The 11,165-nt window shown below is 61.8% G+C and overlaps 3 protein-coding genes across 3 annotated transcripts in view; 2 read left to right on the forward strand and 1 right to left on the reverse strand.

Annotated features, from left to right (window-relative positions):
- The window catches only part of RRN3 (RRN3 homolog, RNA polymerase I transcription factor), a 133,942-nt gene extending 123,759 nt beyond the window's left edge, over positions 1 to 10,183 (reverse strand). Inside the window, exon 1 of the mRNA XM_061379454.1 lies at positions 10,179 to 10,183. The gene's annotated coding sequence lies outside the window, so the exon portion shown is untranslated. The remainder of the gene's footprint in view (positions 1 to 10,178) is intronic.
- Positions 1 to 11,165, forward strand: part of LOC133226207 (mitochondrial import inner membrane translocase subunit TIM16-like) — a 137,591-nt gene that overhangs the window by 48,430 nt on the left and 77,996 nt on the right. The gene's annotated exons all lie outside the window — the stretch shown is intronic.
- On the forward strand, positions 2,293 to 10,398 carry TFAP4 (transcription factor AP-4). The gene is made up of 7 exons (XM_061379463.1): positions 2,293 to 2,529; positions 6,401 to 6,566; positions 7,066 to 7,164; positions 7,691 to 7,861; positions 8,124 to 8,261; positions 9,826 to 9,984; positions 10,103 to 10,398. Exons 1-7 carry the CDS (start codon positions 2,441 to 2,443, stop codon positions 10,295 to 10,297), a joined length of 1,017 nt encoding a protein of 338 aa, XP_061235447.1. The 5' UTR covers positions 2,293 to 2,440; the 3' UTR covers positions 10,298 to 10,398.

Genomic DNA, 11,165 nt, shown 5'->3' on the forward strand with positions numbered 1-11,165 from the left:
GTCCTGCCAGCTCCGAGCGGGGCTGCGCGGGGGAAAGAGGGGGGGATCCTGCCCGCCCGGGGGACACACCATGCCCAGGCCCCCCTTGCTCGTGTCTCCACTGCCCTGGCCCTGGCCCCACGCAGGCAGTGCGGACGGGCGGGGGAGAGCTTTGGGGGACCCCCACAGACCCCCGGGTGTCCTGCCTGGCTCCTGCCAGCCCCTGAGCCCCCCATCAGCCATGTGATCCCTGTCACCACTGAATTACTGAGCCCTGTGGCAGCCCCATGGCCCCTGCCAGCCCCTGTCCCCCTAATCACCCCATAGGGCAGCGCCAGGCTCTATGGCACGGTGTGGGGCAGAGGTGTGGGGCAGAGGAGGGGTGCAGTGTCTCAAGGTAGCAGGGAGAGCGGGAGCTGCAGGGTCCTGCTGGCAACAGGGATGGGATGGGGATGTGATCAGATAGTGTAGAACAGCATGGGACAGGGATGGGATTGAGATAGGATAGGGTAGGGTAGAGTAGTGTAGGTTGTGACGGGACTATGGCAGGATAGGATGAAGACAGGATGGGATGGAACAGGATCATATAAGGTTGGACAGGGTGGAACTGGATGGCATGAAGACAGCATGGAAGGGGGTAGGGATAAAATAGGTTGGGATAGGATGGAATAGGTAGGATATAGTGGGGATAGGATAAAGAGGAGATGTGACAGGTTGAAAATAAGGTGGGATAGGATGGGATTGGAACAAGACAGGTCAGAATAGATGGAGAGGAGAGGGAGAGAGAGAGAGAGAGGGAGAGGAGAGGAGACGAGAGGAGAGAAGAGGGCCAAGACAGGTCAGGTTGGTATGGGATGAGGATAGGATGTAATGGTGACAAGAGGTCAGGATAGAGTGGAATGGGATAGGGTAGGATAGGGCAGGATAGGGGTGGGATGGGATAAGGTAGGATGGGATGAGGACAGGATGCAATGGGGACAAGAGGTCAGGATGGGATAGGGTAGGATAGGATCAGATGGGGACAGGGCCATATGGGATGAGATGGAATGGGTCTGGGTGGACAGGGTGGGATGGGGAGAGGTCAAGACAGGATGGGATAGGATGGAATAGGACAGGGATAGAGCAAGGTAAGACAGGCTGAGATAGGATGTAATGGGGATGAGAGATCAAGATAGGACGGGATGAGATATGGTAAAAATGGATGGGGACAGGGCCAGACGGGATAAGGTGAAGTGGGAATGCATCAGGATGAGAAAGGGACAGGTTGGATGGGATGGGGATGGGTTGGATTGGATAGGATGGGGTGGGAACAGGTCGGGATAGGATGGGTCAGGTTGGGACAGGTTGGAATTGGATGTTATAGGATTGGATGGTGACAGGTCAGGATGGGATGGGGGTGGGTCAGAATGGGATGGGGATGGGTCAGCTTGGGACAAGTCAGAATGGGATTTGATAGGATGGGATGGGGACAGGTCAGGATAGGATGGGGATGGGTCAGGATGGAACAGGAACATGTTGGGATGGGGATGGGTCAGGATGGGACAGGGACAGGTTGGGATGGAATGGGACAGGAGGGTATGGGGACAGGTCAGAATGGGATCGGATGGGATGGGATAGGAAGGAATGGGGACAGATCGGAATGGGATGGGGTAGGATGGCATGGGATAGGAAGGAATGGGGACAGATCAGAATGGGATGGGGTAGGATGGGATGGGAAGGGATGGGGACAGATCGGAATGGGATGGGGTAGGATGGGATGGGAAGGGATGGGGACAGATCGGAATGGGATGGGGTGGGATGGGATAGGAAGGAATGGGGACAGATCGGAATGGGATGGAGTAGGATGGGATGGGAAGGGATGGGGACAGATGGGAATGGGATGGGGTAGGATGGCATGGGATAGGAAGGAATGGGGACAGATCGGAATGGGATGGGGTAGGATGGGATGGGATGGGGACAGATCGGAATGGGATGGGGTAGGATGGGATGGGATGGGGAGGGATGGGGACAGATCGGAATGGGATGGGGTAGGATGGGAAGGGATGGGGACAGATCGGAATGGGATGGGGTAGGATGGGATGGGAAGGGATGGGGACAGTTGGGAGTGGGACGGAGCTGCGCAGGACGGGACGGGGTGTACGGGCTGGGGACGCGCAGGACGGGCCGGGCGGGACGGGCCAGGGCAGGACCCCGTTGCCGAGCCCCGCCGTGAGATGGTGCCGGGGTCGCTCCCGCGCCCCGCGCTCCCCGCGCCGTCCTTTGTTTACATGGGCCGGTGGCTGGCGGAGGCGGAGGCGGCGCCGCCGGGGGGGGGGGGGGGGGGGAGGCGGCGGCGGGCGGGAGCCGCCGCGCTCGCACCAGCTGTTTCCCGCCTTGAGCCGCAGGCAGAGGCCGCCGGAGCCGGAGCCGGAGCCGGAGCCGGAGCTGGAGCCGGGCCCGGCCGCCCCCCCGCCGCTCCGGCATGGAGTACTTCATGGTGCCGGCCCAGAAGGTGCCGTCGCTGCAGCACTTCAGGAAATCCGAGAAGGAGGTCATCGGCGGGCTCTGCAGGTGGGGGCCGGGGGGCGCGGGGGGCTCGGCGCGGGGCTCGGTGCTCCCGGACCGCATGTGGGGGGCGGGTTTGGGGGTGATCGGGGCTGGGGGGGGCAGCACAGCGCGGCCGCCGCAGTCCCACCGCCCGCACGTGGTCCTGCCGCGCACATGGGGCCGGGCGGCCACGCGTGGCGGGACTGGGGGGAGAGGCGCGGCCCGCTTGGCCCCGCTGCCCCGTGGGGTTGGGGGGTCTGGAGGTGTGTGTGGGGTTAAAGGGGTGCGGGGGGGTCCGGCGCGGTGTGCGGGGGGGTGTGTTTACTGCCGGGCCTGGCCGTGACTCTGCAGCCCTCCCGGAGGAGGCGGGTCGCGGCCGGGGCTGCCGGGACATGTAGTGCGGGGAGGCGGCGGCACAAAGCCCGCGGACGAGGAGGGGAAGCCCCGGCGGATCGGGGCAGCCCCCGAACCCTTGCACCCCGGCCGGGCATGGGGCTGGAGCCGCGGGGCCGCCCCGGGCCGGCGGGGCCTGGCGGGGAGGCGGCGGCGGGCGGGCCCCGCCACGCGTGGGGGGCGGTGCAGGCCCCGCTGGGCCATGCGGGACGGTCCGCGGCGGTCCGGGACAGGGGCAGCCGCTCAGGATACCCCCCGCCCCGGGCCTGCCTCGCCATGGGGCCCGGCCGCGTGTGTGAGGCGGCCCGCGCCCGGGGAGCCGCTGTGGGGCAGCTCTCAGCAGCCAGGCCCCGCTACACGTGTGGGGCAGCCGCGGCCCCTTGGGGCCCGGGCCCGCCAGCCCGAGCCCACACGCTCCCTCCCCGGGGGCGGGCCTGCCCCATCTCCCTGCTGCCCCACGGGCTCACCTGGGGCCAGGGGCTGCATCCCGGTGGTGCTCAGGGGGTACCCGCGCTTGAGGGCACCAGGGGGCTGCAGCTGTGGGGTGGCTTCTCCAACATCCCCCGTGTTGGTCACTGCGGGTGGCTGTGGCCCAACGTGGGCCGGTGGCCTCCGTGGGAGGGCGAGTGCATAGGGCAGGGAAATGTGACATTGTGCCCAAGGCTGGGGGGCTGCATGGCCCCACAGCTGCCCCTGCTATGGGGCAGAGTTCTGGGGGAGCCTCACCGCCTTTCCACCACCTTGAGTTCTGCGCTGCCCTGCCTGTGAGCTGCAGGCAGTGGGGGATGCGCTGCCTGCAAGCTCAGGGTGCTGGGAGACATGCTGCCTGTGAGCTGGGGTGCACCTTGCCTGCAACCTCGGGCAGCCTGCCTGTGGGCTTACTGAGCTCGGGGATGCCAATCCTGCGAGCTTAGGGACATCCTGCCTATAAGCTTACGAATACTTTGCGTTCAGGCATGGGATATTCTGCTTGCAAGCTTCGGGGCACCCTGCCTGTGGCCTCAGGGAGCTTGTGACACCCTGCCTGCAAGCTGGGGGACATGCTGCCTGCACAGCCATGTCCCCCTGCACACCAGTGCAAGTTGCAGCACTGGTTGTGGGCAGAATGGGGCCAGTTTTGGCCCCAGTGTTTCTGCCAGGCAGAAGCGGCAGGGCATCAGCAAGACCCAGCAGCCCTTTGGGTTTGTCACCATGCAGGTCTGGGCGAGTGTGACATTCGTGCTGCACTGTGGCAGGGGCTGCTGGACCACAAGGGTGGGAAGGACCAAATTCTGCTTGCCTGACCCAAACCTGCAGCACCAGATCTAGGCTGGGGACACCCTGGGGTTTCTTCCCTGTGCCAGGGCCCTGGTGGGTGCGACCTGCTCACCCTGCCCCATCCCTGGCAGTGCTGGGTGCCAAGCCAGCTTCTGAATCCGTGGGGGTTTTCCCCCTTTCCATACTTCACTGTCACTTCTCGGGTCTCTTCCCAGGAAGAGCAGCTGGGGCAGGTTGCGGGAGGTCTGCCGGCAAGGAAGCAGGCTCTTCCTCCTTCCCCGCTATTTAAGAAACCGCTTCCGTGCTGCCCAGTCCTGGGCCTCTCTGTCCCATTCCCCGTGCATGGCTGCAGCTGGCGCTTCAACATCCCAGAGCCGCATTCTGGCCACCTCTCTGGCTCCACCAGGTATTGCTGCAGGGAGATGGGGAGCAGACCCTGCCGGTATGAAAGGATTGTGTCCCTGAGCCCTGCCGGGTTTTGGCATGTTCTGGAGAGAAGTTTGGGGCTGGTTTTCAGCAGGAGCAGGGAGGGGTGCTGGCCACCGCTGGAGGGGAGTCTTGTGCCACCATCCCGCTGCAGGCAGCTCTGGGTCTATGTGTTTGGATGGCTGCTCCCTGTGAGTAGTGTAGACCCCCAGGCACTCATTCGAGCTCTGCAGTGCCTAGGACACCCACTGGGAACTGCACGGGAGACAGCTAGTGCAGTGGGCAGTCAGCACCCAGTGCCAGCCTGCACTGGGATGCTGCCTCAGTGGCTGGGGACAGACATGTTCTTGGCCCTGAGCTTGGATCTTTCCCCATGGAAAAGATGGGTATGTTTCCCCATAGAAAAGTCAGCATGGACTGAGCTTGGATCTTTCCCCATTCTTCTGGGATGCACTATTCTCTTTCCTCATCCCCCTAAGCTGAACGGGTATCCTTTCCCATCGCTCTGGGATGAGCATCTTTCCCCATGCCATGTATCTTGGAGTTGCAGTGCATTCCCTGGTCACAACAGGTGGCCTGGGACCCTCTGGATGCTGCTTGGGCACCTGGCAGTGCAGCAGGTCGCTTGCTGCTATGCCTGAGTGGCTTGGCTTTGCCACCTAGGGCTCCCAGATCTGCATGGTTCTTCCATGGCCTTGCTGGGACTGCAGGGAGGGCAGGATGCCAGGTTTTGCCTTCCAGCCTGACAAGCACTGGGTGGGATGGTCCCGTCTCCCTCTCCCAGAGCTGCTGGGCACCTGGGCGGGAGGCTGGAGCCGTCTTATCTTGCCTTGTGCCTCAGCCCGGCTGTTGTGTTTAGTCTTTGATGCCTTGCAGCATCCTTGGTGCCAGCGGCCTGCCTGGTGGGAGCTGGGCGCTGGCATGCACCCTGGGGAGAGCCACTGCTGGCAGCAGTGGGGACATGAAACGACTGGTGGTGTGGCCAGGGCTGCTGGTCGCATTGGTTTGATGTCATGGCCAGCTATTGCCCTGCACTGTGCTCATTAATTGCTGATGCTGGTCACTACCTGGGCTCACCATCCCATTGATCCAAAACCCTTGCCTGCATTCACTTGCCATGCTCCCTGGGGAAGTGGGGTGTGGGTGAAGAAGCCAGAGCCCCGCAGCAGCGGGCTTTGCTTGGGGGGTTGATGACCCTGACCCATGGGTGTTGGCCTGGGCCACCTGTATCCCTCCCTGCCGCTGTCCCCACTTGCTGCTGGTGGTGTTGCCAGCTCTGGGAGGCATTTCCCGGCCCATCTGCGGGGTGAGGGCGTGGGGGGCGAGGAGGCAGCGGCAGGAAGCAGGCAGGAGCTGCGGCTTGGGGTGGGACAGGGGCTTCTCTGCTGGGAGCTGTCATCTGGAAGCCATCAGCAGGGCGGGAGGGAGGGAGCCGCCTTCCCGGGGCCACACACGCTGGCCGGCCCTGTGGGGACACAGCCGGCCGACCCGCAGCCTCCATCGCCTGCCCAGGGGTCCCTGCCATGCCCAGCCTTGCTGCTGGTGCTAGTGTGGGGCAGCTGCAGTCTGAGCTCAGCAGAGCTGGGGGGTCTGCAGTCAGCTCTTCAGTCAGTGCGTCTTCCAGAGCTTCAGATACGGGGCTGGAGAAACTCACCCACCCGCTTTTGTGCTGGCCAACATTACAGCCATCATCCCCCCCCGTGTGTTTGCCATTCCATTGGTGGTTGGCATCATCATTGCAACGTGAGGGGGACAAGAGGGGGCAACCTGGTAGCAGGGGTGCAGCCCTCTGCTCCCTAACCCGATGCCTCTCTCGTAGCTTGGCTAACATCCCGTTGACTCCGGAGACCCAGCGGGACCAGGAGCGGCGGATACGCAGGGAAATCGCCAACAGCAACGAGAGACGGCGGATGCAGAGCATCAATGCTGGCTTCCAGTCTCTGAAAACCCTCATCCCGCACACGGATGGGGAGAAGCTCAGCAAGGTGAGCAGCATGCAGGCACTGTTCTGCACCTGAAGGTTTTCAGAGTTCCTTGTCGGGCAGGACAGGGCTGTAAGAGTAACTGGGGTATTTGCTTACATTAATTCAATGGTGGAGGTCTCTCGGGAAGAGGTTTCCTCATGGGAGCGGGTGTGCATTGCAGCCCTGGTGTCTCAGAGTGGGCTGGGTGTATGTGACAGCACCCTGGGAGCAGGGTGGCAGGTGCCTTGGCAGCAAGGTGGCCACACTGTGGAGGCAAGTGGGTTGAGGAGCTGGCTCTTGGCTGCCATATGTATTCTTGAGATGAGTGAACTGGAGGTTCACCATGATGGAAATCCCAGGGGAGACCCAGGGCTGAAGCAAAACCTGGATGGAGATGCTGGGGCCAGGCAAGGAGCAGTGCTGCTGTGTCCCAGGCAGGGAGGGAACTTGGCTGGAGCAGGGCTTGGGGAGATGCCGTGGTCTCTCCTGTCTCAGTGTTCCCCTCACGGCTCTTCCACAGGCGGCCATCCTCCAGCAAACAGCTGAGTACATCTTCTCCCTGGAGCAGGAGAAGACTCGGCTACTGCAGCAGAACACCCAGCTCAAGCGGTTCATCCAGGTAATGCCTGCTTGTGCGCCCCAGGGATGGGGTGGGAAGGGATGGGACAGTCCTGGTTGGCCAGAGAGGGGACATCATCACTGTTCCTTGGTGTCAGGGCAAGACCCTCTGCCCAAATAAGCCAGGGAATGGAGATGTTTTGCACCCTTCTGGCAGGGCATGGGAGTGCTGTTCAACCTGGCCTTTTCTTGGCAGAGGAAGGGGGGCTCGGGTCCCATTTTCCATCTGGGGTATCTTGGTGTGGCCTGGTGGCTCCTTCAGCTCTGGGGCAGCCCAGTTGAACTGTCCTGGGTGTCACCCTTTAAGAAGTGGGTTTGCATGAGGCTGGGGAGTGAGGACCAGGAGGGTGGGTGTTCTCAGGGCACAGGAGCCCAGGTGTAGATCCCATGTCCCTAGGGAGACCCTTCCCTGCAGGGAGCTGTGCTGGGGGTTGGTCAAGAGGGTGGCATCACCCAGACATGTTCTGGATGGTGGGGAGAACGTCAGAGCTGGTCCCTGTCCCTTGACGCCACGTCTCCTACTGCAGGAGTTCAGTGGCTCCTCCCCGAAACGACGACGGGCAGAGGACAAGGATGAGGGGATCGGCTCACCGGACATCTGGGAGGATGAGAAGGCTGAGGATCTGCGGCGGGAGATGATCGAGCTCAGGCAGCAGCTGGACAAGGAGCGCTCGGTCCGCATGATGCTGGAGGAGCAGGTGAGGCCATGGAGGGCCAGATCCAGCTGGATCTATACTTTAGCATCCTTTAGCCCTGCTGGAGCTCCTTGGGAATGCTGGTGCGGCTGGAGTGTACCAGGTCATCTGCTCTAGCCACCTCTGCACTGTGCTTGGCTATGGGCGCCCTGGCTCTGCTGTGGCCACTGCATGGAGGGGGACAGCCCGTGGCTGGGGATCAGGGGGTGCTGTGCCAGCAGCAGGCTGGGCTCCCCACCAATGTCAGGGCTCTCTTGGCTGGCAGGTTCGCTCCCTGGAGGCCCACATGTACCCCGAGAAGCTGAAGGTGATCGCTCAGCAAGTGCAGCTCCAGCAGCAGCAGGAGCAAGTGAGATTGCTGCACCAGGAGAAGCTAGAGCGTGAGCAGCAGATCCGAACCCAGGTGAGTGTAGACGCTGTCCCAGCCCACCCTGGCTGTAGCCCAGCCATGGGTCCCACCACCTGAATGGTGCAGCTGGGTGCATGGGAAATGAAATACAGGCAGTCTGGCAGTTTGGTGATGTGCTTGGCACCTTCTGTGGGCTAGGCTGGGATGGACAGTGAGGTCCCAGCAAAGCTTTCTCCCTTGGAGAATTGGGAAGAGGTCACTGCGCAGACCACTCCAGCATCCAGGAGAGCTGCACTTACGGGGCCGATGGTTTTGGTGGTGGTGGGGGAGCTGCGTTTATTGGGTACCCGGTGGTGGTGGTGTGGATCATGGCTTGGACCATGGTGCAGCAGCTTCCAAGCAGCTCTGTTCCCCAGCGCGGATGGCTTTGTTTGGGAAGGTTGCTTTCTGGTAGGCAGGCATTCATTCAGCTTGGTGTTAGCAGGCCCACAGCTTTCCAAAGCTGTGCTGGGAGGTGCTGGATGCGGCCACCCTTCATTTGCCCCTCCAGCAGCATGTCCCTCCCTGCTAGGCTCTCCCCAGCAGGCATGAGTGGGGAGCAGCTCCCACTTGAGTGAGGTGTGGTCCTGCTCCAGCTCCCAGCAGGCACATTTCTTCACCCCCAGGTGATGAAGTGACGTCCATCCCATCTAGGGGTGATGCTGGCAGTGGCTGATGCAGGTAATGGTCCCTGTGCTGGGGCAGGTGGTTTGCAGTGGTGTGGAGGCCAGCCTCATCTCTGGGGGATCACCTCTTGCTGGGTGACTCCTGCTGAGTTCTGGGGACCCCCAAATCGCTCCTTGCCACCCACCAGGCTAGGAAGGGGGAGCAGTCAAGCTGGCAGGCAGTGGTGCTGGGCAGATGTGGCAGGACAACAGGGATGGAGCCTTCTGCTTTTTGCCTTGAAACACAGTTGGATTTGCTAACGGTGGGGGGAGCCTTTGGCCAGCCTGGTGCAGTGAGGAGGCGAGCGCAGGGTGAGCGCAGTGCCGGCACCCGTCCTTGCTCACTGCTGGCACCTGTCCTTGCTTGCAGCCACCCTGGAGCTCAGCCGGGGGGATGCCGGTCTGAGGAGCTTCAAAGGGAGGGAGAAAAACCGGCTTCCTCCCTCCCTTGGCTTCTGTGGAGCTGTGTCCCTGCAGGATCCCTGCCGGCCGCCTCCCGGGGAAGTTCAGCCTATTTTTAGGTGAACTCTCCTTAGCCTCTTGCTAGGGTGGATCTTCCCATCTGCTCTTCTAATGAGGAGCTCGGAGGGGTGCGGCGGGTTCCCAGCTGTGCAGGTCAGGACAATGGGAGGGCTGGCACTTGCCTCTCCTTGGCTTAAAAGTCCAAATCTTTCCCCCTTTGGAATACAGGGAGTTTTTTACGTTCCGCTCTGCCAAAGCTAAGGTGATGCAGTTTTCAGCTGGCACCCTCTCGCATTTGGCCGGGATGGGTGAACTGGAGCAGCTGAGCTGCTGCTTCAGTTTTTGTGGGCTCTCAAAGGAGTTTGGTCTCCACAAACAAGTGTGATGCTCTCCCCATCACCACCGTGCCCTGGTCTGTTCTGACTTAGGGGTTTTTTTGCTTCTCTCCTCAGCTCCTGCCATCACATGCTCCCCCAGCGCCCACCCACCACCCCACTGTGATCGTTCCAGCGCCGCCTCCCTCCCATCACGTCACCGTGGTCACCATGGGCCCGTCCTCGGTCATCAACACAGTCTCCACATCCCGGCAAAACCTTGACACCATCGTTCAGGTAAGGGGGGCACCGGGGAGGACGGTGGCAGGGGTGCCTTGGGGGGGGTCCCTCACCCTGCTGGGTGCATCAGAAGAGGGTACACGATGTCCTGATGGGCGGCGGTTGCCCTCGGCAGGCGATCCAGCACATCGAGGGGACGCACGAGAAGCAGCTGCAGGAAGAGGAGCAGAGACGCGCTGTTATCGTGACACCGGCGCGCGCCTGCCACGAGCCCTCCGCCTCCGACACTGCCTCCGATACCGAGGGCAACGACAGTGACTCCATGGACCAGAGCAAAGAGGAGCCCTCCGGGGACGGGGAGCTGCCCTGACACCCCCCGGCCGGCAGCCGGGTTGGGGATGGGGCGGGGGGGGAACGTCAGAGAATATGCTGAGATTTTTACAAAATACAACGCGATTTGGGTCTCTTTTATGACCTCTTCCCAATACTGTAAAGCAGAGCGCTAGAGGCAGGCAAAGGGCACCCTGCAGCTCCCGGGGGGGGAGGCTCGGGGGGGGGTGGGCACCCAAAGGTGGCCACAGGGGACTTGGGGGGCTCGGGGCGCAGTGGGATGGTGGTGGTGGGACATTAGGGATGGGGGGGTCACGGCTCCCCACCCCATGTTATCACACCCCCTCCCCCCCCCCCGACCAATGGGAAATCCTGCCAAGTCGCCCTGTGTTCCTGATGGTTTTCCCTTGGGATGGGGCCTTTGGTTGGGATCTTAATTTGGTTTTTCCTTCTCTTTTGTGGTTTGTTTTCTTTTTTTTCTTTTTTAATTAAATGTTTGTTTTTAAGCAGCAGGGAGATGCCAAGTGACACGGCAGCAAAGGTGGGACAGGGATCTCTGGCTTTGGGGTACACCCAGCCCCACCACGGCTCCCACACTGTGTGGGGCAGGGAAAACCCCTTGGGAGACCAAAATAAATCCTGGGATTATGCCATCGGAGCACAGGCGGGAGGGACAGCACATGCCACCCTGCAGTGTTTCCAGTGCCCACCTCTTTGGCACAGGGATGGTGGTTCGGGGCCTGATTCCACACCCCCATCCCTGTCTCCATCCCCCCACCTTGCTCCCATCTCTCCTTTAAGCACTTAATCCGGTTTGCGGGGTCTCTCAGCTCCAAAGAGCTTTTCTACTTCGTGATTGTGTCGCTTGGGTCTGTTGTGGCGGGGGGGGGGGGTCCCCATTCTGTGTG

This window comes from Neopsephotus bourkii, unplaced genomic scaffold (genome assembly GCF_033783945.1).
Source record: "Neopsephotus bourkii isolate Nb327-2 ecotype Australia unplaced genomic scaffold, CSIRO-AGI_Nbou_v1 NB_1770, whole genome shotgun sequence".
Taxonomy (NCBI): domain Eukaryota; kingdom Metazoa; phylum Chordata; class Aves; order Psittaciformes; family Psittacidae; genus Neopsephotus; species Neopsephotus bourkii.

What these genes read in the sequence shown, in the direction of transcription:
- TFAP4 (XM_061379463.1), top strand. Translation starts at nt 2,441, where the DNA reads ATGGAGTACTTCATGGTGCCGGCCCAGAAGGTGCCGTCGCTGCAGCAC. An exon ending in AGCTCAAGCGGTTCATCCAG is followed by an intron (nt 7,165 to 7,690) that starts GTAATGCCTGCT and finishes CTCCTACTGCAG; the next exon opens with GAGTTCAGTGGCTCCTCCCC. An exon ending in AGCAGCAGATCCGAACCCAG is followed by an intron (nt 8,262 to 9,825) that starts GTGAGTGTAGAC and finishes TTCTCTCCTCAG; the next exon opens with CTCCTGCCATCACATGCTCC.